This window comes from Rhynchophorus ferrugineus, unplaced genomic scaffold (assembly GCF_030347505.1).
Source record: "Rhynchophorus ferrugineus isolate W39M unplaced genomic scaffold, kcgeb_rfMv2 rfM11, whole genome shotgun sequence".
NCBI classification, from domain to species: domain Eukaryota; kingdom Metazoa; phylum Arthropoda; class Insecta; order Coleoptera; family Curculionidae; genus Rhynchophorus; species Rhynchophorus ferrugineus.
Window position 1 is genome coordinate 3530488 of NW_027472590.1, and position 13963 is coordinate 3544450.

At 32.9% G+C, this 13963-nt stretch overlaps 1 protein-coding gene across 2 annotated transcripts; it reads right to left on the bottom strand.

Annotated features, from left to right (window-relative positions):
* Positions 1–210: 210 nt before the first annotated feature.
* LOC143205097 (uncharacterized) lies at positions 211–4662 on the bottom strand. Of its 2 annotated transcripts, XM_076418173.1 has the most exons (7): positions 4416–4662; positions 3005–3058; positions 1155–1211; positions 968–1071; positions 648–908; positions 452–585; positions 211–389 (listed from the first exon to the last, which is right to left on the bottom strand). In XM_076418173.1, the coding sequence occupies exons 1-7, from the start codon at positions 4582–4584 to the stop codon at positions 359–361; spliced, it is 810 nt and encodes a 269-aa protein (XP_076274288.1). In that variant the 5' UTR covers positions 4585–4662; the 3' UTR covers positions 211–358. The 2 variants fall into 2 exon arrangements, with proteins under 2 accessions (XP_076274288.1, XP_076274289.1); XM_076418174.1 differs by lacking the exon at positions 3005–3058 and having other exon boundaries at positions 4416–4661.
* Between the last annotated feature and the right edge of the window lie 9301 nt (positions 4663–13963).

The window sequence follows — 13963 nt, forward strand, 5'->3', positions numbered from 1 at the left end:
GTATATGTTTACATAAAGGTATCAAGGTATTTCGTATTTCCAATTTAAATTCTTCTTTCTTAAACCCAGGGATCAAAATTATTATCGTAATTATATAAAATGTAAAAAATTATATAAAAATTACTTCAAACAGCAGCCATTTTTTTTGTATCAAAATTGTTTTGGAGCAAAATTAATTTGATTTTATAAATACATTATGTTATATACAGATACATTACCACCTAATAATTATACAATTTGGACTGATATTATGTACAACCACCATTCTTTCTTAGGTATGAGTAGTGTAGTATTAAATATTTTATATAAAAATATTGCATTAAACTAGTTGTCCATCATCAGGTATCGTTTTCTGGTGTTATCCTTTATTTTCCACGTTTCTTGAGCATCTAAAAATAGTTTTTAATGAGTTTAACCAATTTAAACGTTGCAGTTTACAACGAATTATTACTTGCACATCTTGGAGTCCCAGGAAGTTCCTGTCGTGCAGGGCATTTGACGTCGACAAACGCAGGAACAAGTTTGGTCATCCCACGTGTGCAGGTCCATTATTTTAGACTTCTTCTCGCAATGTTCTCGCTCTTTCTAAAGATTGACATTATTATGAGGGTGAAAATTTTGTTTTTAAAGGTAAACTGTTAATTTACCTTATTTATGCAGTCACATGAACAGAATGATTTGTTGTACGTCTGCTGTGGGGTGCAGTCCCTTTTTTTCTTAATACAGACACATTTGCATCTTGTGTCCTCTGGTATGGACACCGTTCGACATAACAGTTTCTGTTCTTTGTTAGAATAAGGGATGATTTGGACGGGTATGGTTTTGTTCACAGTTTTCCTTGCTTCACATATTCTTCGCTCATCGCAATACCCTGTACATTGTTTCGTGAGTATGTAGCTAGGTTTTACCTAAAATTATGGAATTTTTGATAACATTACGGTCGTATATCGCTGTAACAATTATGTACCTGAGCTTCTTCTGTTAGTATATTAATTAATAAAGGTCTGGGAGAACATCGAGCTTTCTTTAGTATCCTCTTGGTTTCCGTAGAGAAATTCGTTGAACAGCCCGCTAAAATGGAATCAGAGGGTATTTATTTACTTCACACTTAACAGCAGCAATGATTTTCTGGTATTGCTTTTAGTAATACTTACCATTCGATATATCGTTAGCTGTTACTTTGTAAATAGCAGGAGCACTAAGAGATAACCCTAAAAAGAAAGTAAAATTAGTTCAAAATCTAACACCTTTCCTATCTATAATTCTAGGTTATTCAATAAGTTCGTAGAGCATCAGATATATGTTTAATTATACAGTTTATTCAAAGTTATTTTGTACATACGTCATCTATATCTGTAACGTCAAAACGTCGCATTGTTGCCGCATCAACTCTGAGTTTTAGTTCAGTTTGGCTTTGACATACAACAAAATTCTAATTTAAGTAAAACAATTGAACAAAAATGTTATCAAATATAACTTATTTTAACATTATAGTACATATAAAAACTGCAAGTAATTATACAGTCACAATAGTTTATAGGTTAGAGCTATAACCTCTTATCACTATTACTTTCAAGAATTTTGTTTAAGTCTGACAACCGGACGACTTTGACAGACTCATTCGTTTACGCGTTCGAACTAATCAGACAGCATTGTGTCTTTTTTTAACTAGAAGAAAATGACAAGGAAAATATTAACTGATTCTGAAACGAATTTACAAATTGCGGCAGGTAATCCATTAAATATCTTGATAATGTATGTACAAAAAAACTTTGAGGAGAATATACATTATTTTTTAAATAATAGTAAGTAAAACGAAATCAAGCTATTTGTGATATCTTGTACAACAATAATATGTGAAAAATATTGTAGTCTAAATTGTAGGCAAAGACACCAAGAGAGAATATACTACTGCTTGGTGAGATTGGAATATAATTTTTCATAAAAGCATTAATGCTTAAAACACCAATATCAATTTTTGCCCAACATATCGTATTGTCTTGGACCAATTGAATTCTATAATTCGTGAAAAAACCCTCATTTTACAGAAGAAAAACATCAAGACAATGCACCTGATCAACTGGTTTTAAAAACTATAGATAAAATAACCGAAATAACGTTAGAAATGTTTTAATATATCTTATTTACCACAACTAGCACCCTGTGATTTTTCGTACCTTCAAATATCATTTCGTGAAAAACGATTTTCGGTAATAAATAGAGAAATATTTTGTAACACTTCTTGGCAGCTGTTTAGGAATTAGAACTGCAAATCTATTTTATCATTTCTATCAACAATTGTTCAACTACTACTAGATGGTATAACACATATTAAAAGTTTGTCAACAAGTGCTATTAGAAACCTATAAGACCACACTGCATCAATAAAGGTATGTTACTGTTGGTTTTTGAGTTTTGGTAATGGTTGCTTGGAAAAAGAATGGTAACTGCGCTTAGAACAGGAATTGAAGCTTATATCGACAGAATTGATGAATGTGAAAAGTTTTTGGTCGCAAATGACATATTCCAGGTTAACATTGAAAGAAAAATTTTCATTTGCGAATAGAAAATACGGCTAAAGTTTTATATACGTCGTATATCGAAAGAAACCTTGCAGGAACTACATTATAACAATATAATATTCCCTTAAAATTTCCAAAAAAATGCCTATAGAACAAGCCTAAATAAAATATAAGGTATCGTAAACCGTATAGGTCAGGCAACCAATAAAACAAGACTAATCAGTTGCCTAATATACCGGTTATTTTACAGAAACATTAAATTTTCTTCGATAGCCGGTTAAATAAAATGCTGTTATAACCAATTAATATTTTGTTTAGGAAGTCTCTGGCTGACGGAAAACCAGATTGAGATATGAGTTGAGTCACTCAATAAACAATTACATCTATTTTCGATTAATTTACATATTGCGGTTGATTTTGTTTTCCTTTATAAGCGCCTAAATTCTCTACGTACGATTACAATATATAGGTTTGGTTGTTACCTTCGTCGTGTCGTTTTGGGTTATATGGTAGCGGGGGACCTCTCAGTGAAACCTCTGCAAAGAGATTTAGATGAACAGTCTTGTGAAGGATGAGTTGCGGGGTTTGTTATCTTGATTAAATTTCGTTAGACCTATTTTGTATTAATTGTGTGAAGAAGTAATCCATGTTATTCAATTCTGATTGATATTTTTGTAAAAACTAGTTTAGAAGTATATTGTGTCAAAGCTGATGTAGTTTTCAGACAAAAATTCCCAGGAAAGGGTGATAGGCTTTTCGCGTCCACTGTATTATCCAGACATTGTTACATGCGATTTTTATTTATTATGTGTTTGGCTTTGTCTGTATTTGATCCTGAAGGAGGTGACCTGAGGTTACTTGTATCTAACATTTTTAATATCTTAGGATATCAATGTGTTATAAAAATGTGAAAATGTTGATGTTGATGTCATCAAAGAGGTTTCTCTTGAGTTTAAACTATAGCCAAACAAAATAGTAATAACATAGAAAGTCGCAAAAAGACAATGCTGTTTGAGAAAATGAATACTGATGAAGAAATATGAGCTATCAAAGCGTGCGTGGTTCCGATTCCTTCTAACGGATACTTCCGCACAAGACGACGAATAACACTCAAATGATCCAGTCTAACAGTTTTCAACGATTTTAACTAATTTTTGTGTTTCATTGTGTGTGTAAATTAAAGAAATATTAATAAGAAACGCGTTTCTGACAGAACCAAACTTTGACGTTATAAAATTTTAATATCAAAAACAAATTTAACTTACCTGTTTGCAAGAAGAAATATCTTGATACTCAATAATAACATAAAACCTTAATAGAGCCCGACAAGATTATTGTATCATCACCAACAAATTAAATTGAACAATTCAAATTGTTAATGTGATGATTCGAGGCAACAATAAGTAGAAAGGAAAGGACGCCTTTTCCAGAAGTTGTATAACTGTAAGATATCGTAACTAATATTAAAGTTCAAAAATTTTGCTTTTTTTGCAATGCGCGAGAAATATCTCCATCAGGACATAAAACAGATGGAGAAATGATGCCAGAGATGACGTAATGTCGACGTCATGGATGCCTAACTGTTGATATACACCAAACAACATTGGAAACAACTAATTTTTTTATTTTTGGTATAACAGATTGATTCAGAGATAGTTTCAATACCCAAAAATACATAAGATTTGACTGAATTTGACTTCTATAAAAGAAATTTAATTTAGCGTTGGAGATTTTTTGATGAAAAACAGTAAGAATTTTTGTTTTAAGATTTGTCACCCTTTGGCCACAAAAATTAAAGTTCTTAAATGATGTTATCTCGAAGAAAAACGTAGATTAGTCTTTGACACATCTAATACGTTGGAATTCAAGAGAAATATACTATAAAAAACATACCTGGTAGACGTAGGGTATCTTTTAAATGTTCCTGGGGTCCTGAGGGTATCGTAATGACGGCATGTTTGTATCTGATCATAATATCCACGTTGTTCCACTGTTCGGATTCAGGTTCCGCAGCCAGAGCCAACCAGTGTGATAAGCAGAAACCGATCGTTATTAATAACATTGTCGTATGTTAGATTATCGAGAGCAATGACTAGTTCTTAGGATCGATAGAGCGCGAATGACTGACTGAGGATCGAATTTTATCCAGACTCTGCTCCATCCGAATTTTGATGGTAGGGAGATGGTAGCGTGATAGAACGCGGCGTACTCTTATGCATACGTCGTGACACGTTATTGTTTAGTTAGACCACAGCTTTAAAATAACAGTAAATATGATAACTTTCTATTTTTAAATATTGTTATGTTGTTTAATCAGTTTTGTCCTTTTAGAAGAAGATTAATTGATTGATATTATTACTTTAGAACCTCCTGAAAGGTTTAATAATTATGACGACACAGATTAAGGAAGATTAACGAAAACTTAGACTCTACAACCCAAAACAAAAAGGCAGTCAATTAGTTCATTCAATATTATCTACAGATAAAAGTTATCTTAAAATGAAGCTATATACATTCTTCTAACAATTAACTAGTTTCTGCATTTTGTTAATATAGAGTAGACTGACATTAGATCCTGATAATACATTAGGAGGAATGGGTAAATTGGCAGTGAGCAGTCAGCAACCAGTTTAAGTTTATATATTAATCTCTCATTTCTAAAGAGATAGTTTGGGAAAGAAGGACTTCGTCTTCTTAATGGACCATAAGCTTATTTTCCTCCTCCTAAAGCTGCACCAAGCTATCTACCTTAGGATCTATAAATTAGGAAACATATTTATAATGCTGTTTTGTCGCACTGCATTTATTAACTTCAATATTTTTAACTTACGGTTTGATCTTCTTAAGTATTCTCAAGCGTTATTTATCAATAAATCAAAGCTATGATAATATACTTATAGTCTATTCAAAGTTATTTTGTACATACTTCATCTAAATTTGTGACGTCAAAACGTCGCGATGTTGCCGCATCAACTTTGAATATTAATTCAGTTTGGTTTTGACATACAACAAAATTCTAATCTGAATAAAATAATTGAACAAAAATGTTATCAAATATAATTTATTTTAAGATTATAGTACATCTAAAAACTGTAGTTAATTATACAGCCACAATAGTTTACAGGTTAGAGTTATAACCACTTATCACTATTGCTTTCAAGAATTTTGCATACGTCTGACAATCGGACGTCTTTGACTGGCTCATTAGTTTACGTGTTCGCACTAATCAGACAGCATTGTGTCTCTTTCTAACTAGAATAAAATGAGAAGAAAAATATTGTTTGATTCTAAAAAGAATTAACACACTGAGGTAGGCAATACATTAAATATCTTGATGACGTATGTACAAAAAAAATTTAGTTGATATTAGTCGGATGGAGACAGCAAGTCAAACTCTCAATGATTTCTAGTGAATTCCTATCACAAATTTGAAATTTAGATGAAGTTACGTAAGAGGATTGGGAGGGGAAAGGGGTTGACCGTATCTTCATTTTTCTTACATTGAACCGAGACATTGAAACCATACGAAATTTTCAGTTCATTAAAATAGTAGATATTTTCTTGTTAATTTAGATCTTTTTCAGTGCATTTAAACGTCTTAAAACTGTTGATCATCAATTGTTAAGCTGTCTCAAAATTCTTTGAGAGTTTGAATTAGATTTTCATCCAATAATTCTTGCAATTCTGATATTTTACATGTTTATTTTATTCATATCCTCCATAAAAAGAACAAGACCATGTACGACGCAAATAACAAAAAAAAACAAGACGAAAACATAGATAGTTTTACTTTAATTTATTAGTTTTTGAAACCAGAAATCATTTTAAATTAGTAAGCACTAATTTAAAATGCTTTGCGATTTTATAAACTTAGAAAGGAATAAATAAAATTTAACATAAACACGACATTAATATGCAGTGAAATACGGTTGTCTATTAGTTCATAACTAAATTATAACACGAAGCAATTTATTGTTGTTTTTTGCAGTTTAATTTACAACGTATTCCAAACAGATATTAAAATAGTTTTGTTGGTATTCCGACCATTTCTCAGTTTAGAGAAACAAACATCTCTCTTTGTTTATAAGTCTAACCAGAGTGTTTACATTCGACTACTATCACACATACAGGTAGGTCCAACATAGTAATCACCATTCAAAACGTAATGACATTTCAATATAAAATGTATTAGTATTTAACACATTTGGTAAACATAAATGGTATTAGGTCTATACTAATTGTTATAAAATATTTTTAACAAAAAAATTGAACCTACTTCAAATAATAAATAAATGGAACTCACTAAAAATAAAAGAATAATTAAACTTGTAACAACTAAGTAAAAATAAACAAAAGACTTATTAAACCTAGCCACTACACGTATTTTAACAGGTCAATTGCAAAGTCCGCGGCCTGACACATAGATGGCGCTACTAGAACTAAATCCATATGTTTTTCCGGTAGACGTGTATAAATTTGACAGCTGTTGGATCATTAGTTTGTGAATTATAGCATTTTGAGTGAAGCTTTTGTTATTGTGAAAAAAAAATGGTTAAAAATGAATTTCGCGTGTTGATAAAATATTGCTTTTTGAAGGGAAAAATACAGTTATAGCAAAAACTCTTGGCTTGATGCCAAGTTACTGGACACTGTCCCAAGAAAATCAACCATCAAGGATTGGTATGCTATGTTTAGACGTGGTGAAATGAGCACCGAAGACAGTGGACGCCCAAAAGGGGTTGTTACCGACGAAAAAATTTAAAAAATCCACAAAAAGATTTTGAATGATCGTAAATTGAAATTTAATGAAATAGCAGACACTCTAAAGGTATCAACTGAGCGTGTACATCATATCATTCACGAATGTATGGGTGTGGGAAAGCGCTGTGTAAAGTGAGTGCCGAGCTAGCTCACTTTTGACCAAAAACAACGACGAGTTGATGATTCGGAGTAGTGTTTGAAGATGATCAAGCGTAATAAACCCGCGTTTTTGCGTCGATATGTGATAATGAATTAAACATGGCTCCATTATTTCACTCCGAAGTCCAATCGACTTTCATTCGAGTGGATTGTACACGATGAACCCGCTCTAAAGCGTTGGAGAATGCAAAAGTCGGCTGGCAAGGTTATGCCGTCTTCAACAGCGACTGTTACATAGAGTTATTGGACCTTTTCAAGGACGAAATCGCCGAAAGAGGGATGTTTTCGGGATTTGATCTCTGAATATTTTCTGGATCTTCCTGTCAAATATGTGAAGAAATCACATTGGCAAGTTTTAGGTATTCTCGCATTTATTTCTTACATCACACAGATGAAAATGTCTCTTATTGATTGCACTGAAAATGGAAAAACTTGTATAAAATGTAGACTGATATATTAGTTGCTTGCATATTGGTGTATACTTGCATTTCTGGTTGCGGCAGAACTTCCTGCATAACTCTTGCAACATTATCATGTAAGAAGATGAGTTTGTGCTTATTACTCTGTTTATTTATATCAATTACTCTATTACGCTATTGTGGGTAATTTTTTCAATAGCACATCGTTAAATTTGGTCATTTGACATCGATAAACATCTGCAGTAGTAGTTTCTTACTTACTTTCTAACTTACTGATCACATCATATGTACAGAAAAACTTTATAATTATGAACATCCCTCTTCAACATTGCTGTAGATTGCTAACTTGGACTAACCCATGATTTTGTGCGTTTGGACATGGAATCGATGAACCTAGATTATAACCAGACCAATTGTAAGGTTGTTACTTTCGACCATAACACATTTATACGTCACGACGCCGGTTAATATATTTCTCTTTGTAGTACGGAGTAGTAAGAAAGCAATAAATTAGCTACAATTTGATCTAACCATATGCCCGCTTGTTTAAAAACAAAGCACGTCGATTGCGTCTGGATTATATTCATCCAGACGAATAATTTGACACCTCTCGAAGAACTACGAGGCACCAAGCAAAATGGACTGACGAATCTAACAACGTGAGACTTTATCAGCTGTTTTTACAACCGATATTTATCCACCAGCGGTTTACGTAATGTTCTTTAGTTATCCTTGCACAATTTTAATCAAAATCGTCTATTTTCGTTTGTTTATTCGTTAGTATTCGCAGCTGCCGGTGGATATTCAGGGAATCTTAACGAGTATCTTTCATGGATCGTTAAAAATAGATCGGTTTTGTTGAAAAAAAAAACAGCAAGTGGCTATACGTGAGAACTTAATTTTCTCCGTTAGTCATCAATATTATCGTACGCATTTTTCATTAAAAACTATATACATCTCAGTTGAATTTTGTCATTTTCATACATTCTTGATGAACAGCACACTTATTTAGACTATAAAAAGTTAATTTGAGATTGTTTTTTACTAAATTCAAATTGTTATTGTAAAAAATCTTATAAAACCCGTTCAAATTTGTTTCAAACTACATCTGTATTGAAATCGTCATTTCTTCGGTGCTGATAGCAAAACATGTTGTTTATAATTTAAAATTTAAAGATGCATTATAATAAAAATTTATTAATATTGTTTATCTCTCAGATAAAGCTAAAATACAGATAATATATGTATTTTGTTCATGACATAGTATGATGACATGATATAGTATTTTCATGACTATTCCATATGGAAAAAAGGACAACTATTTCAAACTCAGAGATAAATATAAAACTTTTATTGTATAACTTAAAAAATGGAAGTTGTGTAAACTTGTCTATACTACCATTCGATTCAACGTAAACATATCCATGTTATCTCTAATTTTTTAACAAATCACAACAAATTAACAATTCAAATAATTAACCTGCAATTATTTGGGGGGAAATAATAATTTAAGTTCGATTCAACGTACGAATATCCATGTTATCTCTAATTTTCATTAACCTGCAATTATTTGGGGGGAAATAACAGAAAAAAATATGGAAATGACAAAAAATAATATTTTATATAGCACCATTCAATTCAACGTCGTATTCTTCATAATTTATATAATTTTCATCAATTTGCGATTATTTATGTTGTCACTTTTAATCCGTCATGACCAAAGCATCGAAGGTGTCGGGAAAATTGGAGACTCCAGGATTTTAAGATGTTATTCAAAGCGTCTTTTCAAGGATGCTTTTACGTTAATTCCCAGTAAGATTCCCAAGACGCCATAAAATTGTCAACACGAATGCTTAAAATAAAGTGATATTAACCCAACTATATGAGTTTTCTTATTTCATATTTATAAAGTTAGACTATGACTATGAAAATAAATGGGCAATATCAGATATAGAAAAGATGTATAAAAACGTATATGTTTAGTGGCAAAAGTCCAATGCGCAGCTACGAAGCTATTTAATTTAACCTTCCAAAAAAAATTAATGAACTAATCAAGTACAAGCCGATAGCGAGAAGATTTCGTGCCACGCTGAGTCCTGGAAAACAAACGCGTGGCGCAGAGCACAATCAGATGAGTTAGGAACAGGGTTAAAACCTAGAATGAGAGGAAATGGGAATAATTTCTTCAAAGTCTAGACAACTCTACTGCTCCTTATGACCTCTGGCGCCCCACCAAACGCATAATGGGGAACACACAAACGCAATCCCCCTTTTACAGGCCGATTCTTCCACGGATATCGTCCCAACAAATCCGGAAAAAGTCTAGCTTCTCGCTGAATTGTTTGAGAATTAAGTGAAATGCAACCTTCCACTTAGACTACCACAACAGACGTTAACTTTCATTACCGTCAGTATACCCTCCTTGAAGAGGAAAATTTTTGCGTCAGATCATCGGCTAAAGAGCATCTCTAGAGACCTCCAGCTCTCAGTAAAACGTCTATCTTCAAAAAAAGTTCCAGGGCCAGATGGAATCACACTAAACCACTTGAAAATCTTCACCAGCAAGCAACTTTCCGAGGTTGGCAATATTATTAACTCCATCCCGAGGTTAAAGAATTTCCCAAAAAATTGGATACAAAACAAAACAACAAACAATGCTTGATGATGCTATGCCCAAGAAGAAAGCCGAGTCAAATCCTTCCGACTATACGCCCAACAGTCTGATTAGTTCACTCTTCAAGCTTGCAGAAAAATCGATATTACACGCTCTAAATAGTTTCACTGACGCGCACCACATAATCCCTGATGAGCAATTCGGTTTTCGTGCCAAACACTCAAGCCTCCATCAGGCACTTATAAAAGGTCGCAAAGCAGAAGACATCTTTCTAGATGTATCCAAAGCTAGATGTTCGATCAAGTATGGCATAACGATCTAATATTTAAAGCGAACTAACTAGGTCTACCGAATGACCTAATTTCTTGATACACTCATACTTGGAAGATAGATCCTTTGAAGTAAAGATCGGCGATGTAGTCTTCTTTCGAAAACAAATCTTCGCAGGAGTCCCGCAAAGTGCTCCACTAGCTCCAGACCTGTTCAACCTTTACATGGGTGATTTCCCACTTCACAAACATTCACACACAGCATTTTACGCAGATGACACAGCTTTCTTCACCATCGGTTACAGTACCGAAGCCATCCGCGACGGATTCCAGTCCAATTCGACCAGGCGTGGTAAAAACTCTGGCGGCTGCAGATCAATCCAAGCAAAACTTAGACAAAAAGGAGTTCCGTGCATATCGCCAAATGGAAAAGGTTCCCTCGGTCTCCAATTCAACTGTAAGTTTCAATGGTCAGCTCAAATCCAGCGCTCTATTTGCAAAGCAACTCCTAATCCCCCCGAAAAGCGACTCTGTATAAAATGATAGTCGGTCCAGTTTGCCTCTACGGAGTACAGGTGTGGTACAGATACGTCTCTGATAGACAACTCGCATTACTCCAAGTGTTCCAGTCCAAAAAAGTCCTGTAAAATGCTCAGTATGAGATTATCCTTTGGCGCTTTAGAACACCAAAAACAATCAAATCATATCCTTACCCGTCCACAAACCCCGGTAGTTAAACCAAATATGTAAATCCCAGTCTTATCCCAGGGTCACGACAGTTTTTCGGTAAAAATAATTACTTGGAAACTAAACCTAAATATTCATTTTTAGAAATCCAGGTCGGAAGATTATTATTATTCGAAACATTATAGAAATTTCAATTATTTTATCACCACTTAAGTGATAGTAAATGTTCGCACTATTAAAGATGTAAATACCATTTATAACAAACTAACAATTAAATCGAAGTCTAACTGCCTCTTGCACAATAAACAAACGGTTCCTTAATTTAAACTTTAAACACCTTGAGAAAATAAAAACGACTGTATATTGGTCTTGTAAGAAGAAGGAGACGTTATTTATTATTCAGATAAAGGCGATAGCTTGCGATTGATGACATAAACTGTTGAGGGATGGAACTTACGATGTACACTTCTATAAATTCGCATTATTCGATTTTGAAGTATATTGAATTTACTAGACGTTCAAATAAGCGGTGTTGACTAATCCTATAAAGTACAGGTTTGGAATTGGGTAATTTACGATAGTGCATAGAGTTTTTCAAAAACTTGACACAATATTGGTCACACGTTACATTAGACACGCTTAATACAATCTTAGTTTACTAATTAATCTAATACTAATGTTCTTTTGTACTTGCATTAATACACAAGGAAGACGAGTACGGGATTAATACATCAGCATGTATTTTTTAAATTAAAATAGAACTAATCTACTACTTAAGCTAGTGTTATAATATGGAATACTCTTTCTTATACACTAAACAAGTTCGTGTGGTTTGGTTCGCTTCAATCTTCTGATTTCCTGCGTGTTGTGCAGTGGCTGTATGGCATCCACTTCGCTGTGATTTAGAAACCTTGTTTTGAGTGCGTTGGATTACTAGTTGGTTTGATCTTTTAGTGCAAACCCATATTTGCACCCCATGGGTCCAAATATGCTTTATGATTGACTGAACCAATCTCTTTGATTTTAGGTCAAGTTGAGAGTATCTTTCGACTAACTACTACAGTTACTCGACTTTGAGTCTAATCTGTTCTGCTTTATATCTAAAATGATGCTTCCAATTTAGTCTACCATCGAGATAAATTCCGAGGTATTTGACTGATTGTACTTGAGGAATCGGGCATCCGTCATGTGTTGTAATTAGGTTTTTGTCATTTCGCCACAACGCAAATTAACATGGACAGATTTGGAGCTATTAAGCTGTATTTTCCAGTCTCTAGTCCATTTGTAGATCTTGTTTGTTACCACTTTTACTTCTTCTATAGCCTTAGAGAGAGAAACATAGTTTGCTATTAAAACTACACAAATACATATGATGGGAATTTTTTGGTATAGTACAGGGAACAGCTGATCCTCCATCCAAAACATTGTTTTGTCGAAGCTTTCTATGATTATTTACTTTAAATAACTTCATAAAAGGCGTCGAGTGGTGATTATTCGAGAGTCGGTAATTGTTGAATGAAAATGGTGACAAAAATATGAAAATGACAAAAATTGTAAATTTTAACGACTGTATATATGGAAAAAATGTAAAAATTATTTACTGTTCAGGCGAAAATAAAACACCCGAAATATATGTATTTTAGGGTAAAATAAATGAAAATCTATGTTATAATGTTTTAGATTTTTTATTTTTTAAGATGCCTGATATATAAATAAATCTATTCATATTTCCAAAAACACTTCTCTCTGTATATCTTAAAATCTACAACCTGTATTATGCTGCAAAATTCTATTGATTCAACGTAAAATTCTTTAGAGCTACTGCAATTTTCATTAACCTGTAATTATTTGAACTGAATTTTTTACTTTCTAGATAAAATATATGTTTAAGGAAGGCAACAATGAAAACGTTAAAATAAAAATTAAATTAACAAAAGAAGATAGTAAAACGTTAAAATTCACGTTAATAAAAACCGGACTTGTGTTTACTCCTGGGGGAAAGAGATATTACGTCAAAACCTCGCAAAAGGCACACGATTTGTCAGTGCAATGTCAACAGAAAACGAATTCTTATTTTAGTTATTTGATATATTGTTGCCGATAGAAAAACACACGTAAAAATTGACTCCTTCCCATTCAATCAATTAATCAAATAGAACAGGATTTTAGAGGTTTGTGCCCTTAACAATTTTAAAACAGATAACCGCAATCGACTAAACACAGATACTGTGGTCTCCATAATGGCAACAAGGGAATTAAGTAATTGGACGGCAGTGCCAAGTTAACATATCAAGCAAAATGTTTAGTAGAAAAATATGGTAAAAAATGTAACGTTATAATTCATAACATTGTGCTTTGTTCCATATTATGGAAACCTAAAAATGAATATTTTTTAAATGGTTTGAGACTTTTCATTTCATAAAATATTTTTGGGTGGAGATTTATGGGGAATCAGATTTGGGAGAGTTGGATCATTGGGGAATTTGATGAATTAGCAATTAACAACTGCCTTTTTATACGTTGATTTTCTGT